General features: G+C 42.1%; 1 protein-coding gene, 1 long non-coding RNA gene and 1 other non-coding gene across 8 annotated transcripts in view; 2 read left to right on the plus strand and 1 right to left on the minus strand.

Annotated features, from left to right (window-relative positions):
- The window catches only part of RUFY1 (RUN and FYVE domain containing 1), a 68,797-nt gene extending 65,502 nt beyond the window's left edge, over window positions 1–3,295 (minus strand). For 2 of the 6 annotated variants that reach the window (XM_055080221.1, XM_028498182.2), the window contains exon 1: window positions 2,460–3,105. In XM_055080221.1, the coding sequence (XP_054936196.1) occupies window positions 2,460–2,733 (274 nt within the window). In that variant the 5' untranslated portion in view covers window positions 2,734–3,105. Of the gene's footprint in view, window positions 1–2,459 lie in introns of all 6 variants that reach the window. The other 4 variants (XM_055080231.1, XM_055080226.1, XM_055080228.1 and 1 more) reach the window with 4 other exon arrangements.
- Window positions 3,035–18,938, plus strand: part of LOC129391546 (uncharacterized) — a 30,163-nt gene continuing 14,259 nt past the window's right edge. The window contains exon 1 of the long non-coding RNA XR_008615875.1: window positions 3,035–3,115. This is a non-coding gene — a long non-coding RNA (uncharacterized lncRNA). The remainder of the gene's footprint in view (window positions 3,116–18,938) is intronic.
- TRNAE-UUC (transfer RNA glutamic acid (anticodon UUC)) lies at window positions 8,534–8,606 on the plus strand. The gene has a single exon. It is a non-coding gene; the product is annotated as a tRNA-Glu (tRNA).

Here is an 18,938-nt window from a genome sequence, read left to right on the forward strand (position 1 = left end):
GCAGTCCCTATCTGGTTGGGGGTGGGGGGGGTGAGAGGCTGCTGCCCAGTGCCTGCCTAATGTGCTGTGGCGCTGCCAGCCCGGGGCAGGCCAGTGCATACCTGGCCCCACCCTGAGAGTCAGACAGCGTAACCCCAACCCTCCCTGGGGCAGCACTGGTCATGCAGTGTGGTCAGAGAGGGGTGCGGAGAAGCCCCAGGGCAGTTCAAGTGGACCAGAGAGGCCGAGAACCTGTCCCAGGAAGACAGTGGAAGATGGGACCACGCAAAAGCCCGGCTCCAAGGCCCCCACACATGCTCCTTTGTCCCATCAGACTTCACTTAATACAAATTCAAAGATAAAATTAGTAAGAATTTCTATCATGGGGCACTTCTGAGTACCGGGCCCTGCACAATCACACTGATTAAAGCCTGCATTGATTGAACATCATGAAGCCAGTTCAGCGATCACCTAGGATTATTGTGAAGATTAAAGGAACTAATGTATGTACAGACCTAAGACTAATATCTGGCACCTAGGAAGCACAATATAAGTGCTGGGTATTATTTATAGCATTACCATAAATAGAAAACAAGTATTTTTCAAATATGCATTTGTTCAACAAATATTTATTATTCTGTGCTAGGCACAGTTCTAGTTACTGGCACATTTTATTTATCACCAAACAGCTAACGTGTATTATTTGCTTACTAAGAAGCCTCCAGAAGACCCCATGCCTTGACTCTCAGGACTGACCACCAATGGTGGGCATACAGTCAAACAGGCATTGATGTGTGTAGCGAGCTAGTGGCACCTAGATTCCTGAGTTAAACAGGTTCCTTCGTTACCTTCTAGTCCTACTTTCTATCGCCAAAGAAATAGTTTTCTATCTCAAGTCAGATTTTAAACTTTACTCATTAATCTTTCTTAACCAATGAAACTGTCACAATTCACTATCCTGATGCCAGTGCTGACTTCTACATCAAATATACATTGGACAGGATGGAATCAAGAAACCTCAAAGGCAGGGACTTCTTCCTGAGTTAAACAGGTTCCTTCGTTACCTTCTAGTCCTACTTTCTATCGCCAAAGAAATAGTTTTCTATCTCAAGTCAGATTTTAAACTTTACTCATTAATCTTTCTTAACCAATGAAACTGTCACAATTCACTATCCTGATGCCAGTGCTGACTTCTACATCAAATATACATTGGACAGGATGGAATCAAGAAACCTCAAAGGCAGGAACTTCCCTGGTGGTCCAGTGGTAAAGAATCCGCCTTCCAATGCAGGGGACGCTGGTTGGATCCCTGGCTGGGGAACTAAGATCCCACATGCTGCGGGGCAACTAAGCCCGCACGCCTCAATGAGAGAGCCCCCATGCTGCAAACCACAAAGCCCAGGCGCCCTGGAGCCTGCGCGCCACAACTAGAGAGAATCGCGTTCGCCTCAATGAAGATCTCAAGTGCTGCAACTAAGACCTGACGCAGCCAAAAAAAATAAATAAAAATAAATGTTAAAAAAGAGTACTTGTTAAAAAAATAATGGAACCTCAAAGGCACGCTATAATATAATGCTTCTTAGAGAGCACTCCACAGTCTTTAGTGAACACTGCCCCACAGCACTTTGTGTGATGAAAATGTTCTCACTGCATAATCCAATACAGTAGCCACTAGCCACGTGTAGACTACTGAGCACTTCAAATGTGGCTGTTGTGACTGAGGAACTGAATTTTTAACATTTAAACATCACATGTGGGTAGTGGCTACTGTATTGGTTGGCACAGCTCTAAATATTTGGCTTTACAGGGCTAAGTCACACTCTAAATATCATAATCATTTAATGTTTCCATTCTCACTCACTTTGCTGAAACTCTATTATAGATGACAAAGGCTTAAAAGGACTATAAGAGAGCATTGGGTGAACCACAAAATTCCTATTTAACAGGCTGGGAAATGTGATGACTTTTCTGCATGACACAGCTAGTTGGTTGTAGAGCTCACCTGGAACCCTCACCCCCTTAATTCCGTCTTGGTGCTTTGACTCCCCGGTGATTCGGGATGCGCCGTCAACAACTGGAGGTGTGAGCCAGGATGGCATTTTGAGATTTAAAGCAGAGAACAGTACGGTTTCATTTCTTAAGTAAGTCCTTTAAAAATTAATAAGGACTACCTAAGCTTAAACTCGTACATTTTAAAGTATAAAGTTCACCAGTGAGAATAAGAATGCTGCCTGGGGAACACAACTAGAAGTGAAGTCGCCCCAATCTCAGGCCACCCACACCCACGTATTTATCTTGGCATGGACACACGGTATAAAGAAAACAGACGAGTAGTTATGCGAGTTAACAGGCTGTTTTTTTTTTTTAACAACCTGTCTAACAGGCTGAGTCGGTTAAGCACCCTTGCCAGCCTGGCTCCCACCGTAAAACAGCCACCCGTCCCACAGAAAGCTCGTGTGTCGCGCTCAGTCGGTGCCTACCTGCGCGCGCCGCGCCGTTCGCGCCGCCGTCCGCGCCGCCCAGCCCAGCGGCCGCGCGTAGCGCGGTGCCGCAGCTCGCCGACAGGTTGCCAGTGGCCCTCCGCGCCAGGGTGAGGATGGGCGCTGACCAGCCTTCCGCCGCCGCACGCGGCTTCGCCGCCCTCCGCAGTTCGCCTGGGCCCGGCAGCTGGCTCCGGTCCACGATCTCAAACTCTTCTCCCGGCTCCGGCCCCGGCTCCTGCCCCGCCCGGCACTGATCTTCCCCGTCGGCCATCTTGGTCTTGTCACGTGGCCCCGGCAGGCAGCGAACTCGGTGCAGGCGGGCGCTTTTGCGCCCTTGCTGTTAGTTTTCCGTGTTCGCGACGGGCTTTCCTCTTTACCGCCCTCCTTTCTTTTCTTTCATTTTAAAAAACCTCGGGAAAGTGCAAATCATAAGAAGCACCCACGGTCTCATCACCTGGGAGGACTTGTTTTCGTGGAAGTTATTCTTGCGCTTTCTCCTTTTGTTGTGGTGCACCCAACCTGGCTTGGGCACAGCCCACATGGCCGTAGTTTTTTTTGTGACACTATTTCCTCTTTTTCATTTTCATTTCATACTTTACTTCTACTTAGTGATTTTTCTGCAGCAGTTTTCAGAACAAGCCCTAAAAGAGCGGGTAAGGAAACTGTGGGACAGGTGAGGCAGGAAAGCAGGACTTTTTTTTTTTTAATAACTAAAATCTACAACTTGGCAGGAAAGAGCACACTGTGGTGGACTGGGAATCAGAAGATCTGGACTCTGCTATTAATTAGTTAAATGGTGATAATAATAAAAATAATAAAACCAATTAAATAAGGAGCACATGGCAGACGAGAATAATTGTGATGACTATCTGTTATTCAGCTATGTGGCTTGGGCCAGACACTCGCAGCAACTAGAGAAAGCCCGTGCGCAGCAGTGAGGACCCAACACAGCCAAAAATAAAAACAAAGAAAGAAAGAAAGAATTTAAGTTGCAGATATTTAGAAATCAAAAAATTTTTACATTAAAATTTGGATATTGGCCTTCTCTTGAGACATAATAAGTCTTTTGCAACTCAGTATATTCTCTGATGGTAATAAACTGGTGAATTGGATGTTGGCTGCCCTTTTTAAAAAATTTTTTTAATTAAAAAAATTTTTTTTATCAGTGTAGTTGATTTACAATGTTGTGTTAGTTTCAAGTGTACAACAAAATGATTTAGTTATACATATATGTATTCTTTTTCAGATTCTTTTCCAATTTAGGTTATTACAGAGTATTGAGTAGACTTTCCAGTGCTATACAGTAGGTCCTTATTGATTATCTATTTTATATATAGCATTGTGTATATATGTTAATTCCAACCTCCTAATTTATTCCCCCCCCTTACCCTTTGGTAACCATACTTTTTTTTTTTTTGGTATGCGGGCCTCCCTCTGCTGTGGCCTCTCCCGTTGCGGAGCACAGGCTCCGGACGCGCAGGCCCATTGGCCATGGCTCACGGGCCCAGCCGCTCCGCGGCACGTGGGATCCTCCCAGACCGGGGCGCGAACCCGGTTCCCTTGCATCGGCAGGCGGACGCGCAACCACTGCGCCACCAGGGAAGCCCCACTTTCTTTTTTTTTTTTTTTTTTAATTTATTTTGGCTGTGTTGTGTCTTCGTTGCTACACGTGGGCTTTCTCTAGTTGCAGCGAGTGGAGGATACTCTTCGTTGTGGTGTGTGGGCTTCGCATTGCAGTGGCTTCTTGTTGCGGAGCACCTCTTGGCATGTGGGGCTTCAGTAGTCGCAGCACTCCGGCTCAGTAGTTGTGGCTCATGGGCTTAGTTGCTCCGTGGCATGGGGTCGAACCCGTGTCCCCTGCATTGGCAGGCAGAGTCTTAACCATTGCGCCACCAGGGAAGTCCCCATAAGTTTGTTTTCTGAGTCTGTTTCTATTTCGTAAATAAGTTCATTTGTATAATTTTTTTAGATTTCACATATAAGTGATATCATATGATATTTGTCTTTGTTTTACTTCAATTAGTATGATAATCTCTAGGTCCATCCATGTTGCTGCAAATGGCATTATTTTATTTTTATGGCTGAGTAATATTCCATTGTATATATGTACCACATCTTCTTTATCCATTCATCTGTTGATGGACATTTAGGTTGCTTCTATGTCTTGGCGTTGTAAATAGTGCTGCAATGAACATTGGGGTACATGTAGCTTTTTGAAGTATGATTTTCTCCAGGTATATGTCCAGGAGTGGGATTGCTGGATAATATGGTATTGGGTTGGCCAAAAAGTGCCTTTGGTTTTTAAGTAAAAATAAAAGACACTTTTTTCATTTTCACCAAGAACTTTATTGAATAACATATTCAACCGTTTGTTCCACTACCCTCTGCCATTTTTCAGGCAACTTCGTAATTCCATCTTCCCAAAACTTTTATCTTTTTGATCAAAGAACTGTTCCAGGTACCGTTTACAGTCTTACAGGGAATTGAAATTTTTTCCATTAAGAAAATTTTGTAAAGACCGAAATAAATGTAAATAGAAAGGTGCAATGTCTGGTGAATACAGCGGATGGATCAGAACTTCCCAGCCAAGATGTGACAGTTTTTGCCTGGTCATCAAAGAAACGTGTGGTCTTCCGTTATCCTGATGGAAGATTATGAGTTTTCTGTTGACTAATCCTGGATGCTTTTCGTCGAGTGCTGCTTTCAGTTGGTCTAATTGGGAGCAGTACTTGTTGGAATTAATCGTTTGGTTTTCCAGAAGGAGCTCATAATAGAGGACTCCATTCCAATCCCACTATACAAAACATCACCTTCTTTGGATGAAGACCGGCCTTTGGTGTGGTTGGTGGTATTTTATTTCACTTGCCCCACGATCTCTTCCAATCTACATTATTGTACAGTATCCAGTTTTCATCGCCCTTCACAATTTGTTTTAAAAAACAGAACTTTTTCTTTATGTTTAAGTAGAGAATCGCATGCAGAAATATGGTCAAGAAGGTTTTTTTCGCTTAACTTCTGTGGAACCCAAACATCAAAGCAATTAACCTAACCAAGCTGGTGCAAAGGATTTTGAATGCTTGATTTGGATATTTTGAATAGTTAGGCTATCTCCCACGTGGTATAATGTTGATCTCAATTAATGTCTCGATTTGATCGCTATCAACTTCAACTGGTCTACCTGACCGTGGAGCATCATCCAGTGAGAAATCTCCATCATGAAACTTCGGAAACCGCTTTTGACATGTTCGATTGTTTCGAATGAAGTTAAAGACAACTAAGTGCTACTAGAGCCATCTTACAGAAAAAACTGAAAGAACATTTTGGCCAACCCAATAGCTCTATTTTTAGTTTTTTAAGGAACCTCCATACTGTTCTCCATAGTGGCTGTACCAATTTACATTCCAACCAGCAGTGTAGGAGGAGGTTCCCTTTTCTCCACACTCTCTCCAGCATTTATTGTTTGTAGATGGCTGCCCTTTTAGAAGCCAGGTTCTTCTGGCATCTTGGTCTAGCTCCTTTAACTAGTTTTTATCATCTGTCTGGTCCCTGGAGGCCAGTTGTTTTCTGTGGGGAGAGTGGGGTGGGGAGTGACTGAGGAATTTGTGGGCTTGCTGTTTGAATTTTCACAATGTTTGAGGGGATGCTACCAGTCTTTACTGGAATAGGATAGACGGGGTATTAGGTAGTCTGGAAGAACTGTCTGGATCCTTCATTACTTTCCAGTGTCGCTGGACAATCATGTAGGTGAAAAGCTTGTTTATAATGATCAGAGGCTGGAACCTAATTGCATTTTGCATAAAAACGTAAACTTTTTTGGGCAAGTAGATTTAATATTCTGTCGGGCTAGGTTGTGCTGCAGTAACAAATAACCCCCAAATCTTCGTGGCTTAATGTTACAGAAGTCTTTTTCTTATCGAGATTTTGAATATAGTTCACTGTGCTATACAGTAAATCATTGTTTTTATCTATTTTATATATGGTAGTGTGTATCTGTTAATCCCATACTCCTAATTTATCCCTCCTCCCCTGCTTCTCCTGTGGTAACCATAAGTTTGTTTTCTATGTCTGTGAGTCTGTATTTGTTTGTACATAAGTTCATTTGTACTATTTTTTAGATTCCACATATAAGTGGTATCATATAATATTTGTCTTTCTCTGTCTGACTTCCTTCACTTAGTATGATAATCTCTAAGTCCATCCATGTTGCTGCAAATGGCAATATTTCACTCATTTTTATGGCTGAGTAATATTCTATTTCATATATATATATATCTCACATCTTCTTTATCCATTCATCTGTTGATGGACACTTAGGTTGCTTCCATGACTTGGCTATTGTAAACAGTCCTGCTATGAATATGGGGTACACATATCTTTTCAAATTAGAGTTTTTGTCTGTTCTGGATATATGCCCAGAAGAGCATTTTAACAAATGCCTTTTGTATGGTTGGACCTAGTCCTTTTCTCCTCTCTTCTCGGACTTGTTTCTCGTGTCTTGGATTTCATTAGTCTGCTGCCTCCTGCTGAGTGTGATTCCTTCCTCTGCCCATTACCATCACTCTCACTTAAAAAAAAAATCTTTTGGAGGATTCTCAGACTCCATCTCTCAAATCAGGCCCTGCCTGTCTATGCCCAGTACCACTGCCTGAGTGGATTCTTGCCTGGTTTGTAGTCACTCTCCAGGACACCTCCTTGTGCCTTGCAGCTTTACTTCATCTGTTCTAGACACCTCAGCCAAGGACTTCCAAGGCCCAGGGCTGATCCTTTCACCTTCCTGCTTTTAGATCTCCCTTTGCTTCCCTGTGGCAGGAGGCTTTGTCTTGTCTATGTGCTGCAGTTGCAGATTGCTCATTTTCTCCTTGGTGTGGACTAGAGATTGAGTTTTGCAGCATCCCAGGATGTTTGGGTGACTTGCTTGAGACCAAAGTGGTAGCCAAAGAGATGGATCCTTGTGGCTTCATTGGGATTGTGAGTTGGCCTATCAGTAGGGAGCCCTTTACTAATTTTGTCTCATATATATATATTTTGTACACTTTGACTTGCATTTCATAATCTAGGAGAGTTTCACTATCTGGACATAGTTGGTGCCCTGGAGCCAAGAATGGCCAATTAAGGTTAAATCATTTTTCTGAACAATGCAATATGAAGCACACACCATTGGCTATGGTCTTCTGCCATAAGTGTTTACCTACCAACAAAACAAGCTTTTAGCACTGTCTGATAGAACCCTTGGATGTAAATGTTCTAGATCTGTGCTGTTCTGTACGGTGGCCAGGAGCCACAGGTGGCCACTGAGCACTTGCAATGAAGCTCGTGTGACTGGGTTTTAGGAAACCTAGGGGAGAAAGGAAGAAGGGAGACAGCACCTGTAGTAAACAGTGAGACACTCCCAGAAGGGGCAGCATCCCCTGGACCTGGTGGAACAGGCAACCCTGATGAGACTGGAACTACCTGCTGGAAAGACTTCTTTTTGTCAGTTGGGAACATTTTTTTTTTTTTGCGGTACGCGGGCCTCTCACTGTTGTGGCCTCTCCCGTTGCGGAGCACAGGCTCCGGACGCGCAGGCTCAGCGGCCATGGCTCACAGGCCCAGCCGCTCCGCCGCGTGTGGGATCTTCCCGGACCGGGGCACGAACCCGCGTCCCCCGCATCGGCAGGCGGACTCCCAACCACTGCGCCACCAGGGAAGCCCAGTTGGGAACATTTGAATACGGATTACATATTAGATATTATGGAATTATTGTTAATTTTGTTCAATGTGATAATGGGTTGTGGGTATGCCCGAAAACGCCTTTATTTTTTAGAACTGATTTAGAGTATCAAGTGGTAACACCTCATGATGTCTGTAACTTACTTTAAAATACTTCAGCACAAGAAAATATTTGGTGCAAACCTGGCAAGATCTTGACAGTTTTGAAATCTAGGTAATGAGTGTAGGAGAGTTATTATGTATTCTCTCTACTTTTCTGAATGTCTGACTTTGCATAATAAAAAGTAAAAAGATATATAAAAAAGTGAATCCATATAAAATAGAAGCCAATGTTTCATAAAGACTGAAAAATCCTAGGGAGTTCCCTGATGGTCCAGTGGTTAGGACTCAGCACTTTCACTGCTGTGGAGCCGGGTTCAATCCCTGGTCAGGGAACTAAGATCCCACAAGCCGCACAGTGTGGCCACAAAACAAAAGGACTGAAAAATCCTCACAAAAGGCTTGATTGAGATTTTATTTTGAATAATGAAAACAAAAGTTACCTATCATATATTTATCAAAATTTAGAATGTGTTTGCAACCATGTGCTATTTTTATAATGAGTAAAGAATGAATAAGTGCTAATTTTTTTTTGCACAATTTTTCTGAAGAAAATCACATTATATAGCTTTATTCATTTCACATCTGACTCACAGTGGAGTCAGAAAGAGGGTCCAAAAATATTTAGGCTTCATATTTTTTCTCAAGGCCTCTTTAATCCTGCGATAGAGAAACCATACCTTATTTTGGCTACCTTTTCATTTTATTTGTATCTCTTTTTATGTAGCTAGTACTCAAGCTAGTTTGCCCAAAGTGGAAAAGTAATTATCCCATTCATCATGCTATCGTCCTTCTAGATATTTTTGTGGGATGTCTCATGCGAAAAAACAAACTATTTCGCAATATTATTACTCTATGTTTGAGCCCATCTAAGCTCACTCTTGCCTTTTAATATGTTCTAAATTTACATTTTTTTCAACCATTCTGTTTTGAAGCTCCTGTTGGATCAGCAGCATTGGTTTTCTTTTCTGCCGATCTTATGTGTCAGTGGCTTTGTGTGGGATTGGGTGGGACTTGAGCATCACTTTTGTTTACTCTGTGAAATCTTGCATCGTGTGCAGATTTACAGCTTCACTGTACAATTGATTTGCATTGTAGACATCTGACACTCAGCTAGAGACTGGCTAGCCATTGGCCCAGTACATGAGGTATGATGCTTTGGGGTTCAGCAGGAAATGAGCTTTGAGTAGGGATGGATTTTATAAGTGGTAATATACTTTATAAGTGATAATATTAATATACTCATTAGTGATATTTTAACATTATCAAGACTTCTGCTTCTCTGAATGGCCTTGTAACAGCAGGGACTTGGGTAAAATATCCTCAGATGATGAGTTTAGAACTGTAGAACTTATGGTGGTTGGTTATAACTGAATGGGATGTAGGTGCTGTTGCTGAGATGGCATCAAAGTATGGCAGTTGAAGGGGTAACCAACTGAAAGGAAAACTCAGTATTCCTACTCACAGTACTTCTGACACTAACTGCCCAGAGTTAGTGCAGATCCCACAGGGTAAGGGCTCAGTCCTACAGGACTGTTCCCTCAATTCAGATGCCAATCTAGGCCTCCAGTGAACTGAGTCCCCCTAAGACTGATCTCATCATTAATGTACAAACTCAGGTTGTTTCTCCAGGGCAAGATGAGCTAACAGACCCCCAAGCCATGGACCACCTGGCTAGAGAATTTCAAATGAGACATCCTGACCCCTGAAATTACGATTAAGAAATGTCACAAGACGATGATTAATCCCAGCTTCTTTGTTCTTCCCCTTCAAAAACACCCCCAACTCAAAGATCAGGTTGGAGTGCATCTGAGGCTTGTCTCCCACTCCCTTGCTTGATGCCTTGCAAATAAACCCTTACTTTGCTGCAAACACCTGCTGTCGGAGTTTGGCTTTCTGTGTTGTGGGCATAAGAGCCCTTGCTTAGTGACACAGGCACTTCTGACTGACTGGCTATAAATAGGCAGTTCCCACAACCCCCTCCTCAGGTTTCATAACTTGCTAGAATTATGGAACTGAGGAAAATGCCTAACTTAACTATTAGTGTTTATAGTAAAGATATAACTCAGAAACAGCCAAATGGAAGAGATGCATAGGGCAAGGTATGTGGGAAGGGATTTGGAGCTTCCATGCCCTCTCTGGGTGCATTACCCTGTCAGCACCTTGATGTGAACCCTATTGTTTAGGATTTTAATGAAGGTTCAATTACATGATTGATTATTGACCATAGGTGATTGAACTCAATCTCCAGCTCCTTCCTCCTCCCAGGAGGCAGGGGGTGGGGTGGGCATGAAAGTTCCAACTCTCTAATCACAGGGTTGGTTCTTCTGGCAACCAACCCTTAACCTCTAAGGGTCACCTCATTAGCATAAACTCAGGTATGTTTGAAAGGGGCTTGTTAGGAATAACAAAAGATGCTCCCATCTCTCTTTCATTCAGGAAATTACAAGAGTTTTAAGAGCTCTGTGCTGGGAACCAGGAGCAGAGATCAAATATAACTTTCTTATTATGTATCACAGTTATTTTATGAAAATAATCTTGTATTAATTAAAAATAGATAACTCACTTATGAAAAAGTTAATCTGATCATTTGCATAATGAATTTGCTAATGTGTCCCTAAGGGAGAGAGCCCTCATTATGTCAATGAGTGACCTGTCCTTTTCCTGCTTGGCACCTTGCAGTCACCATGGAACAGTGGAGAGAATCTTGAGAGCAGCCCAGCTCATGCTTTCGGAGGAAATACCAAGGGCCAGAAAGGTGGGCTTTAAAGCCCCTGCCGGGGACTTCAAAAACAATGGACTTTCTGTTTTGGTAATATTTTTCCATAACAGATCATATAAATTTACCTAGTACTCTCCCCTGCCCCACATTTTATTATGAAAAAATTTAAACATAGAGTACGTATAACACTATGTCTATGTATTTATCCCTGTGTCCATCCATTAATCCATCTTATTTTTTGATGTACTTTAAAGGAGATTCCAGATCCTAATACTTAAAAAACCTTTTTATCTAGAAATAATTTCAATCTTAAGAAAAGTTGCAAAGAATAAAGATAGCACAGAGTACAACTGTATACCCTTTACCCAGATTCACCTGTGGTTAACGTTTCACTCTATATGCGTTATCATTTGCATGTGCTGTCTCTCTATCTGTATTTATATATGTACATTTTTACCCTGAACTTTTTTGAGGGTATATTACATACATTATGTCCTGTTACACTTAAATCCTTCAGGATATATTTCTTAAGAACTGGGATATTCTCTTACATAACCATGGTAAAGTTATCATATTTAACACTGAACATTTATATCAATTCCTAACTTAAAAAAATGATTGTACAGGGACTTCCCTGATGGTCCGGTGGTTGAGTCCGCCTTCCAATGCAGGGGGCGCGGGTTCGATCCCTGGTTGGGGAACTAAGATCCCACATGCTGCGTGGCAACTAAGCACTCACACTGCAGTGAAGAGTCCGCATGCAGCAACAAAAAAAGATCCCACATGCCGGCAACCTGATGTAGCCAAATTAATTAATTAAAAAAATTGATAACACAACATTGTATGGATGTTATTGAATGAAAGTTCGTGTGCCCAACGCACAGTGAGGCCAAACAAACTGAAAGGTTGGAGTTTGGAGCAGAGAAAGGTTTATTGCAGGGCTGAGCAAGGAGAATGGGTTACTCCTAAACTCCTCAAAGTGTTTCAGCAAAGCATTTTTAAAAAATTAATTAATTTTATTTTATTTATTTATTTTTGGTTGCGCTGGGTCTTTGTTGCTGAGCGCAGGCTTCTTCTAGTTGCGGTGAGCAGGGGCTACTCTTCCTTGCGGTGCACGGGCTTCTCATTGCGGTGGCTTCTCTTGTTGCAGAGCATGGGCCCTAGGCACGCGGGCTTCAGTAGTTGTGGCTCCCAGGCTCTAGAGCGCAGCCTTAGTAGTTGTGGCGCATGGTCTTAGTTGCTCCGCAGCATGTGGGATCTTCCCTGACCAGGGCTCGAACCAGTGCCCCCTGCATTGGCAGGCGGATTCTTAGCCACTGCGCCACCAGGGAAGTCCTCAGCAAAGCATTTCTAAAGGCAAGGTGAGGGAGGGGCATCCCAGGGTATGTGATCAGATCGTGTACAATCCTCTGATTGGTTGATGTAACAGGGTGGTTAATGTTATCAGTCCTTAGGCTCCTGGAGTTCTGGGGGCTGCTCTGTGCTCACGATCATCAAGTAATTAATTGCTTCCATTCCCTGGTGGCTTTAGCATCTGAAAAACTCAGGAAATATTCATCATGTGCATCAGATACTATTATCTGGGTACTTCAGAGAGGAGCTAAAGCAGAGGATATGGGGGAGGGGTCTGTCCCCATAAGTTCCAGCTCAGTTACATGGCAGTATCTTCATTTATTTTATTAATTCCCTATTGTTGGATATGTGGATAGTTTCCTAATTTTCAATGTTTAAATACCACTCTATCTTTGTGTACTTATCTCCTAGATAACTTTCTGGGAATGGAATTTTGGGTCAAAATATTAACATTAAAAAAAATCTTGATTTGCAGTAGATTGTCAAATGAAGATTGTACACTTCTACCAAGGAGTTATGAAAATGTTCTTTCCTCCATCTTTCCAACACTAGATATTTATCAACCTTTAGAAAAGTGGGCCAATTTGATAAATGAGAAAGATGTCTCATTTTAAGTTGCATTTCTTTGATTATTAAGTATAGATGCACTGTTAATTGCATGCCCAATTATCAATTCCCTCTTCTTTTTTGCTAATTGAATGCTGATTTTGTTAGTAGGCTAAGCCCTACATGGGATACTCATGTTTATTATCTCCCTGGTAGCCAGGCGTGCCATGCAGCATAGTTCTGACCAATGAGCTGTAACTAATGTATTGGGGCTTTTGGGGTGTCTTTTGCTTTTCCTGATAAGTAGGAAAACGTATGACATTTACCATGTCTGTCTGTGTATTCATCAGCTGATGATCCACTTCCTTTCTCTTTTTTTCCTGCCTTGAATGTAGAATTCCTGGAGCTATGGCAGCTATTTTGGCATCATAATGTGACAAGCATGAGGGAATAGTCAAGTAAATAACTCTGTTTGTTTAAGCCACAATAAATCTCTTACTTGCAGCTGCAAGTATTTCTAAGTGATGTATACCTAGTGAACCTGAACTTCATTTTGTGTGCTAGTTGCACAGTTTGTTTACTGCTGTATGATAATCCTTGGTTTGCCTGTTTGGCTCCTCTCTATAGTGGGAGCTCCTTGAGAAAAGGGACCACCTGACAATAACACTCACTTCTGTATGGCAGATCAGACACAGATTGAGTGCTTATTAAGTGTGTCTTGAAGGAATGAATGATATCATTTAATTCCATATGCAAATTATTTTTATTTTAAAAAATTATTATTTTTTATTTATTTGGCTGTATTGGGTCTTAGTTGCAGCATGCAGGATCTTCATTGTGGTATGTGGGATCTTTCGTTGTGGTGTGCAGGCTCTCTAGTTGTGACACATGGGCTCTAGAGCACATGGGCTCAGTAGTTGCAGTGCACGGGCTTAGTTGCCCTGCAGCATGTGGGATCTTAGTTCCCCGACCAGGGATAGAACCCCTGTCCCCTGCATTGGAAGGCAGATTCTTAACCACTGGACCACCAGGGAAGTCCCCCATATGCAAATTATTTTTAAAATGGAGAGTCCAGGATGGATATTTACTTGTTAGGGTAGATGGCTCCTCCAGGTCATTTCCTGAACCAGTATTCTCAAACTCTTTGGTCTTTTTACTCCTTTATCAGTATGAGAGATTCTCTCTAAGGCTGTGCCTCCTAATCTTTTTCATATCATGACTCACTTAGAACATGATAATGTTTGTTGTACAACACAGCATTGTAAATGGATGGAGGGCTTTTTGCTGCAGAAGTAGCACTTGGGGAGTCTGGCTTCTCCAGACTTCACTGGGTCACTCCTGGGCCAAAAGCATCAGCATCTCTGAACAGCTAATTGCCCAATAGTTTCACTAGTCTGGAAGCTCTGCTCTGCTCTAAGGAGAGGTGAAGGCTTTTCTACTTCCCAGTGAGAAATGTCATGAATACTTTAAAATTTATGCCAAAAGAAAGACACACACGACTATGTAACAAATATCAATGTTTGGCTCCGTCTAGAGGTCTAAAATGGATTTGGGTTTCTAACAATCCAGGATTTGGCAGTTTGCATCCACCCATCCATTCTTACCCACCCATTTATCTTTATCCATCCTCCATTTCATCCATATCCATCCTCCCATCCAACCTTCAATCCATTCATATCCATTTTTCCATCCATGTAGCCACAACAGTCTACAAGGCCCTATGTGATCTGATACTTGCGAATCTTTCTGATCCCATTTTGTATCATTATATGTGGATTTGTTAAGTTATACATGATTTTTTTGTTCCTTAAACACATCAAGGTTATTCTTTGCATATGCTTTTCTCCCTCTGCTTGGAATGATTTTTCTCCCAGGCTTAACCTTACTGACTTTTTTTTTTTGCGGTACGCGGGCCTCTCACTGTTGTGGCCTCTCCCATTGCGGAGCACAGGCTCTGGACGCGCAGGCTCAGCGGCCATGGCTCACGGGCCCAGCCGCTCCGCAGCATGTGGGATCTTCCTGGACCGGGGCACGAACCCGCTTCCCCTGCATCGGCAGGCGGACTCTCAACCACTGCGCCACCAGGGAAGCCCACCTTACTGACTTTTGATCATCATCCTTCGTATCCAAGCTCAATTCAACTTTTCAGAGAGACCTTCCCTAATCACCCTAAAATATATTCCCCTTCCAGCCTCCAGTCCTTCTTTGTCACTTCACGCAGTTTTACTTCCTTCATAATATTAATACTTATGACATTGTCAGACATTTTCCTGTTTTTTCGGTATTGTTTTTTTGGTATTGTTTCCTCCCCTCACTGGAATGTAGCTCCGAGGGAAGCTTATTTCTCTTGTTCACTGCTGTATCCCCAGTGCTCAGAACAAACTACCCCCGTATGTTAGTGATTTTAAACAACAAAAGTTATTGTTATTTCATGCTTACATCACACAGCCACCTTGATTGGCAGAGTTGTCCTCTGTTCTTCTCACTTAGAGTTCTCCCGGTTGGCTGAGAGCCCCTGACTCTGGAACTTCCTTTATTACCTCCTCAGGAGGAAGGGAACAGAGAGAAAAGTGACCAAGTGACCTGCTCCTAAAGGCTTCCTCACAGAAGTGACCCATGCTCTCCTGCTCATATTTCACCTGTGAGAGTGGATGCATGGCCATGCCTAAATTCAGGGGGGTGGGAAATGCAATCCCATCATGTGCCTAGAAGAACCAGAACTGGAGGTGACCAAGACTGATGATTTCCACCTTAGTGAGACAGACAAACAAGAAGTGCCATGAGGGGCTCTGCTAGAGGGGTAGCAGAGCACAATACCTCCTGATCCACAGAGGAGCCAGTGGTCACCCTCTTGGGCAGTGGTGGGGAAGTGCCAAAAAGGATGCACAGGGAGCTAATATGGCCTGAGTCTTGAAAGACGAGCAGTTGCTCACCTCCGTCAGAGCTGGGGGTAGGCAGAGGAAGCAGTCAGAGTAAAGCACAGAGGCCTGTAATAGCTCTAAGACCTGCAACTTGTGAAGAATGGGATGTGGGCTTTGACTGATGGAGTGGGTAACGGTGGGTCTGGAAAAATGCCTGAGTGCAGACCTTGGAGGATGCTGATGTTATCCTGTGAGTAACAGGGACAGTGATGCTTGTAAAGCAGGGGAGTGACTTGTTCAGAATTGTGCTCTAGAAATTAAAGTATTATGTCAGGCAGCGTGGTTTGAGGGGATATGAGATCAAAGACATGTAGGCCAGTTGGAAGACCATTTACGGTCATCCGGGTGAGAGATGAGGAGAACTGAAATGAGACAGAAACAGTGGGGATTACAAAAAGCGGTCTAACGTCAGAGATGTTTGAGAAGGAGGGTCTAGAGGACTTGATTATTGGTGAGACATGGGGGTGAGGGGGAGGGAGAATTGAAGTATATGCTCAGCTTTCTGACCCAGGTGAGTGGATGTGTGGTGGAGTGGGGGAGAAGAAATGTTCAGTGTGGACATCCAGGTGGAGCAGTCCAGAATGGGGTAGGACGTGTGGACCCAGAGCTCAGGAGAGCCTGGCCGAGTGTGTCTCCTGCCATGGGAATAGTAGTGAAGGAATGCTGGTGTTAAATGTTAACTCCAGCTACTTGTGAAGGAGTGGGGCTGTGGGAGATGTGATGAAACCACTTGAGGCCTTTCCATCAAGGTCTCTTTACCTGCGGGATCACAGGACTGGTTTCTCGTTCCTGATCTCCAATCTCTCTGGGAACCTTGCATGGACCACTACATCCATCTAGCCCTAGATTTGCTCTTCTGTGCCAGAATGATACCTGCAATGTGAGTTTATGGGAATCTCACATGGTGATTATTTTCTTAAAAAAATTACACGTGGTTACATGTCTATATGTTCACTGTAAAAAATCAAAACACAAAAAAGCAAAAGTTCCACTTTTTGTCTCCCCCATCCTTCCCTTCTCCAGCAATAACCACTCTTAAAAGCTTTCTGGTTGTCCATATAGACTGTTTCCTTTGCATTTACTTATATATGTATAGACTGAGATACACAAATAGTTTTGTTTTTGGTGTTTCCTCCCAACATTTTATTATGAAAAATTTCAAATGTACAGAAAAGTTGAAAGAATTATAGAATCAACACCCTCAAACCACCTAGATTCTAGAATTTACATTTTGTTATATCGCTTTAGCACATGTTGATCCATTTATCCTTATTTCCCCGTATTCATCCATCAATTCATCTTTTTCTAAAAAGTATATTTTAAAGTAATTTATTGATATCAGGACACTTCATTCGTAAACACTTTAGCATACAGTGAATTGCACCAATCTAGTTTCCATTCTGTAAGTTTTGACAAATGAATATACTCATGTAACCTAAACATGTATCAAGAACATTATCATCACCTTCATGCCCCTTTCTGGTCAATCTCTGTCCCCACACTACAGGGGCAGGCAACCATTCTCTCCTCCTTCTTATTAGTATAGATCAGTTTTTGTTTTTTGGCTGTGTTGGGTCTTCGTTGCTCTGCGCAGGCTTTCTCTAGTTGCAGTGAATGGGGGCTACTCTTAGTTGCAGTGTGCAAACTTGTCATTGCAGTGGCGATCTTCTTGAACCAGGGATCGAACCTGTGTCCCCTGCATTGGCAGGCAGAGTCTTAACCACTGCACCACGAGGGAGGTCCTATAGATCAGTTTTTCCTGTTCTAGAATGTTATGTAAATGGAATCATACAGCATGTGTTCTTTTATGTGTGGCTTCTTTCACTTAGCATGATATTTTTGAGATTCATCCATATGAATGAATTAGTAATTACTTTAAAAAACAGCTTTATTGAGGTATAATTGACATACAATAAACTATATGCATTTAAATTGTACAATATAAATTTTGACATAATGCAAATACCTTTGAAACTATCACCATGATCAAGATAATGAACATCACCCCCCCATATTTTCCCCATGCCTCATTATAATCCCTTTCTCCAGTCATTCCTGCATAATCCTCCCAGCCCTGGCTTTCTGTCACTATAGGTAGTTTGCATTTTCTAGAGTTTTATATAAATGGAATCATACATTATGTACACTTTTATGTCTGGCTTTTTTCACTCGGCATAATTATTCTGAGATTTATCTTTGTTGTTGTGTGCATCAACAGTTCCTTCCTTATTATTGCTGAGCCGTTTTCCATTGTATGAACACACCAAAATTTACCTATTCACCCTGTTGATGGACACTTGGATTATTTCCAGTTTTTGCAAATAAACCTGCTATGAGAAATTCCAGTCATTTGGATAATTGTTTCCCTTTACATTGTGTGTCTTTTTTATGGCTGCTTTAAAATTTTTTGTCTTTGATTTTTAGCAGTTTGATTATTATATTTCTGAGCATGGATTTCTTTGGGTTTATCCAGCTTGGGTGTTCACTGAGGTTCCTGAATCTGTAGATTTAGGTCTTTCACAAAATTTGGGAAAATTTCAATCATTATTTATTCAAATATTTTTTCAGCAGTGCATCCTTTTACCTCTCTTGTAATTCCAATGACATGGATTTTAGACTATTAGGTGTTGTCTTATTGTCTTACAGGTCCCTGAGGCTCTGTTCATTTATATCAATCTTCTTTAGTTTCTGCTCTTCAGATTGGGTAACATCTGTTGGTCTGTCATTAAATTCACTGATTCTTTCCACTTTCTTCTACAGTCTGCTCTTGAGCTCATCCAGTAAATTTTTATTTCAGTGATTATATTTTTTCATTATAAAAATTTTACTTGGCTTCTTTAAGCTTCTGTTTATCTGCTGAGATAGTCTGCCTTCTATTTGTTTCAAGAGTGCTTGCCCTTACATCTTGGAACCTGGTTATAATAACTGTTTTAAGATCTGATAATTCCAACACCTGGGTCATCATGAATTGGTGTGTTAATTGCCCTTTTTTTTTTGGAAAATTGATCACAATTTGCTGGTTCTTTGCATATTAAACAATTTTGGATTGTATCCTGGGTATTTCGAGTATAATATCCTATGAGACTCTGAGTATTATTTAAATCTTGTGGAGATTTTTTTTTTCCT

Source organism: Physeter macrocephalus, chromosome 2 (assembly GCF_002837175.3).
Source record: "Physeter macrocephalus isolate SW-GA chromosome 2, ASM283717v5, whole genome shotgun sequence".
NCBI classification, from domain to species: domain Eukaryota; kingdom Metazoa; phylum Chordata; class Mammalia; order Artiodactyla; family Physeteridae; genus Physeter; species Physeter macrocephalus.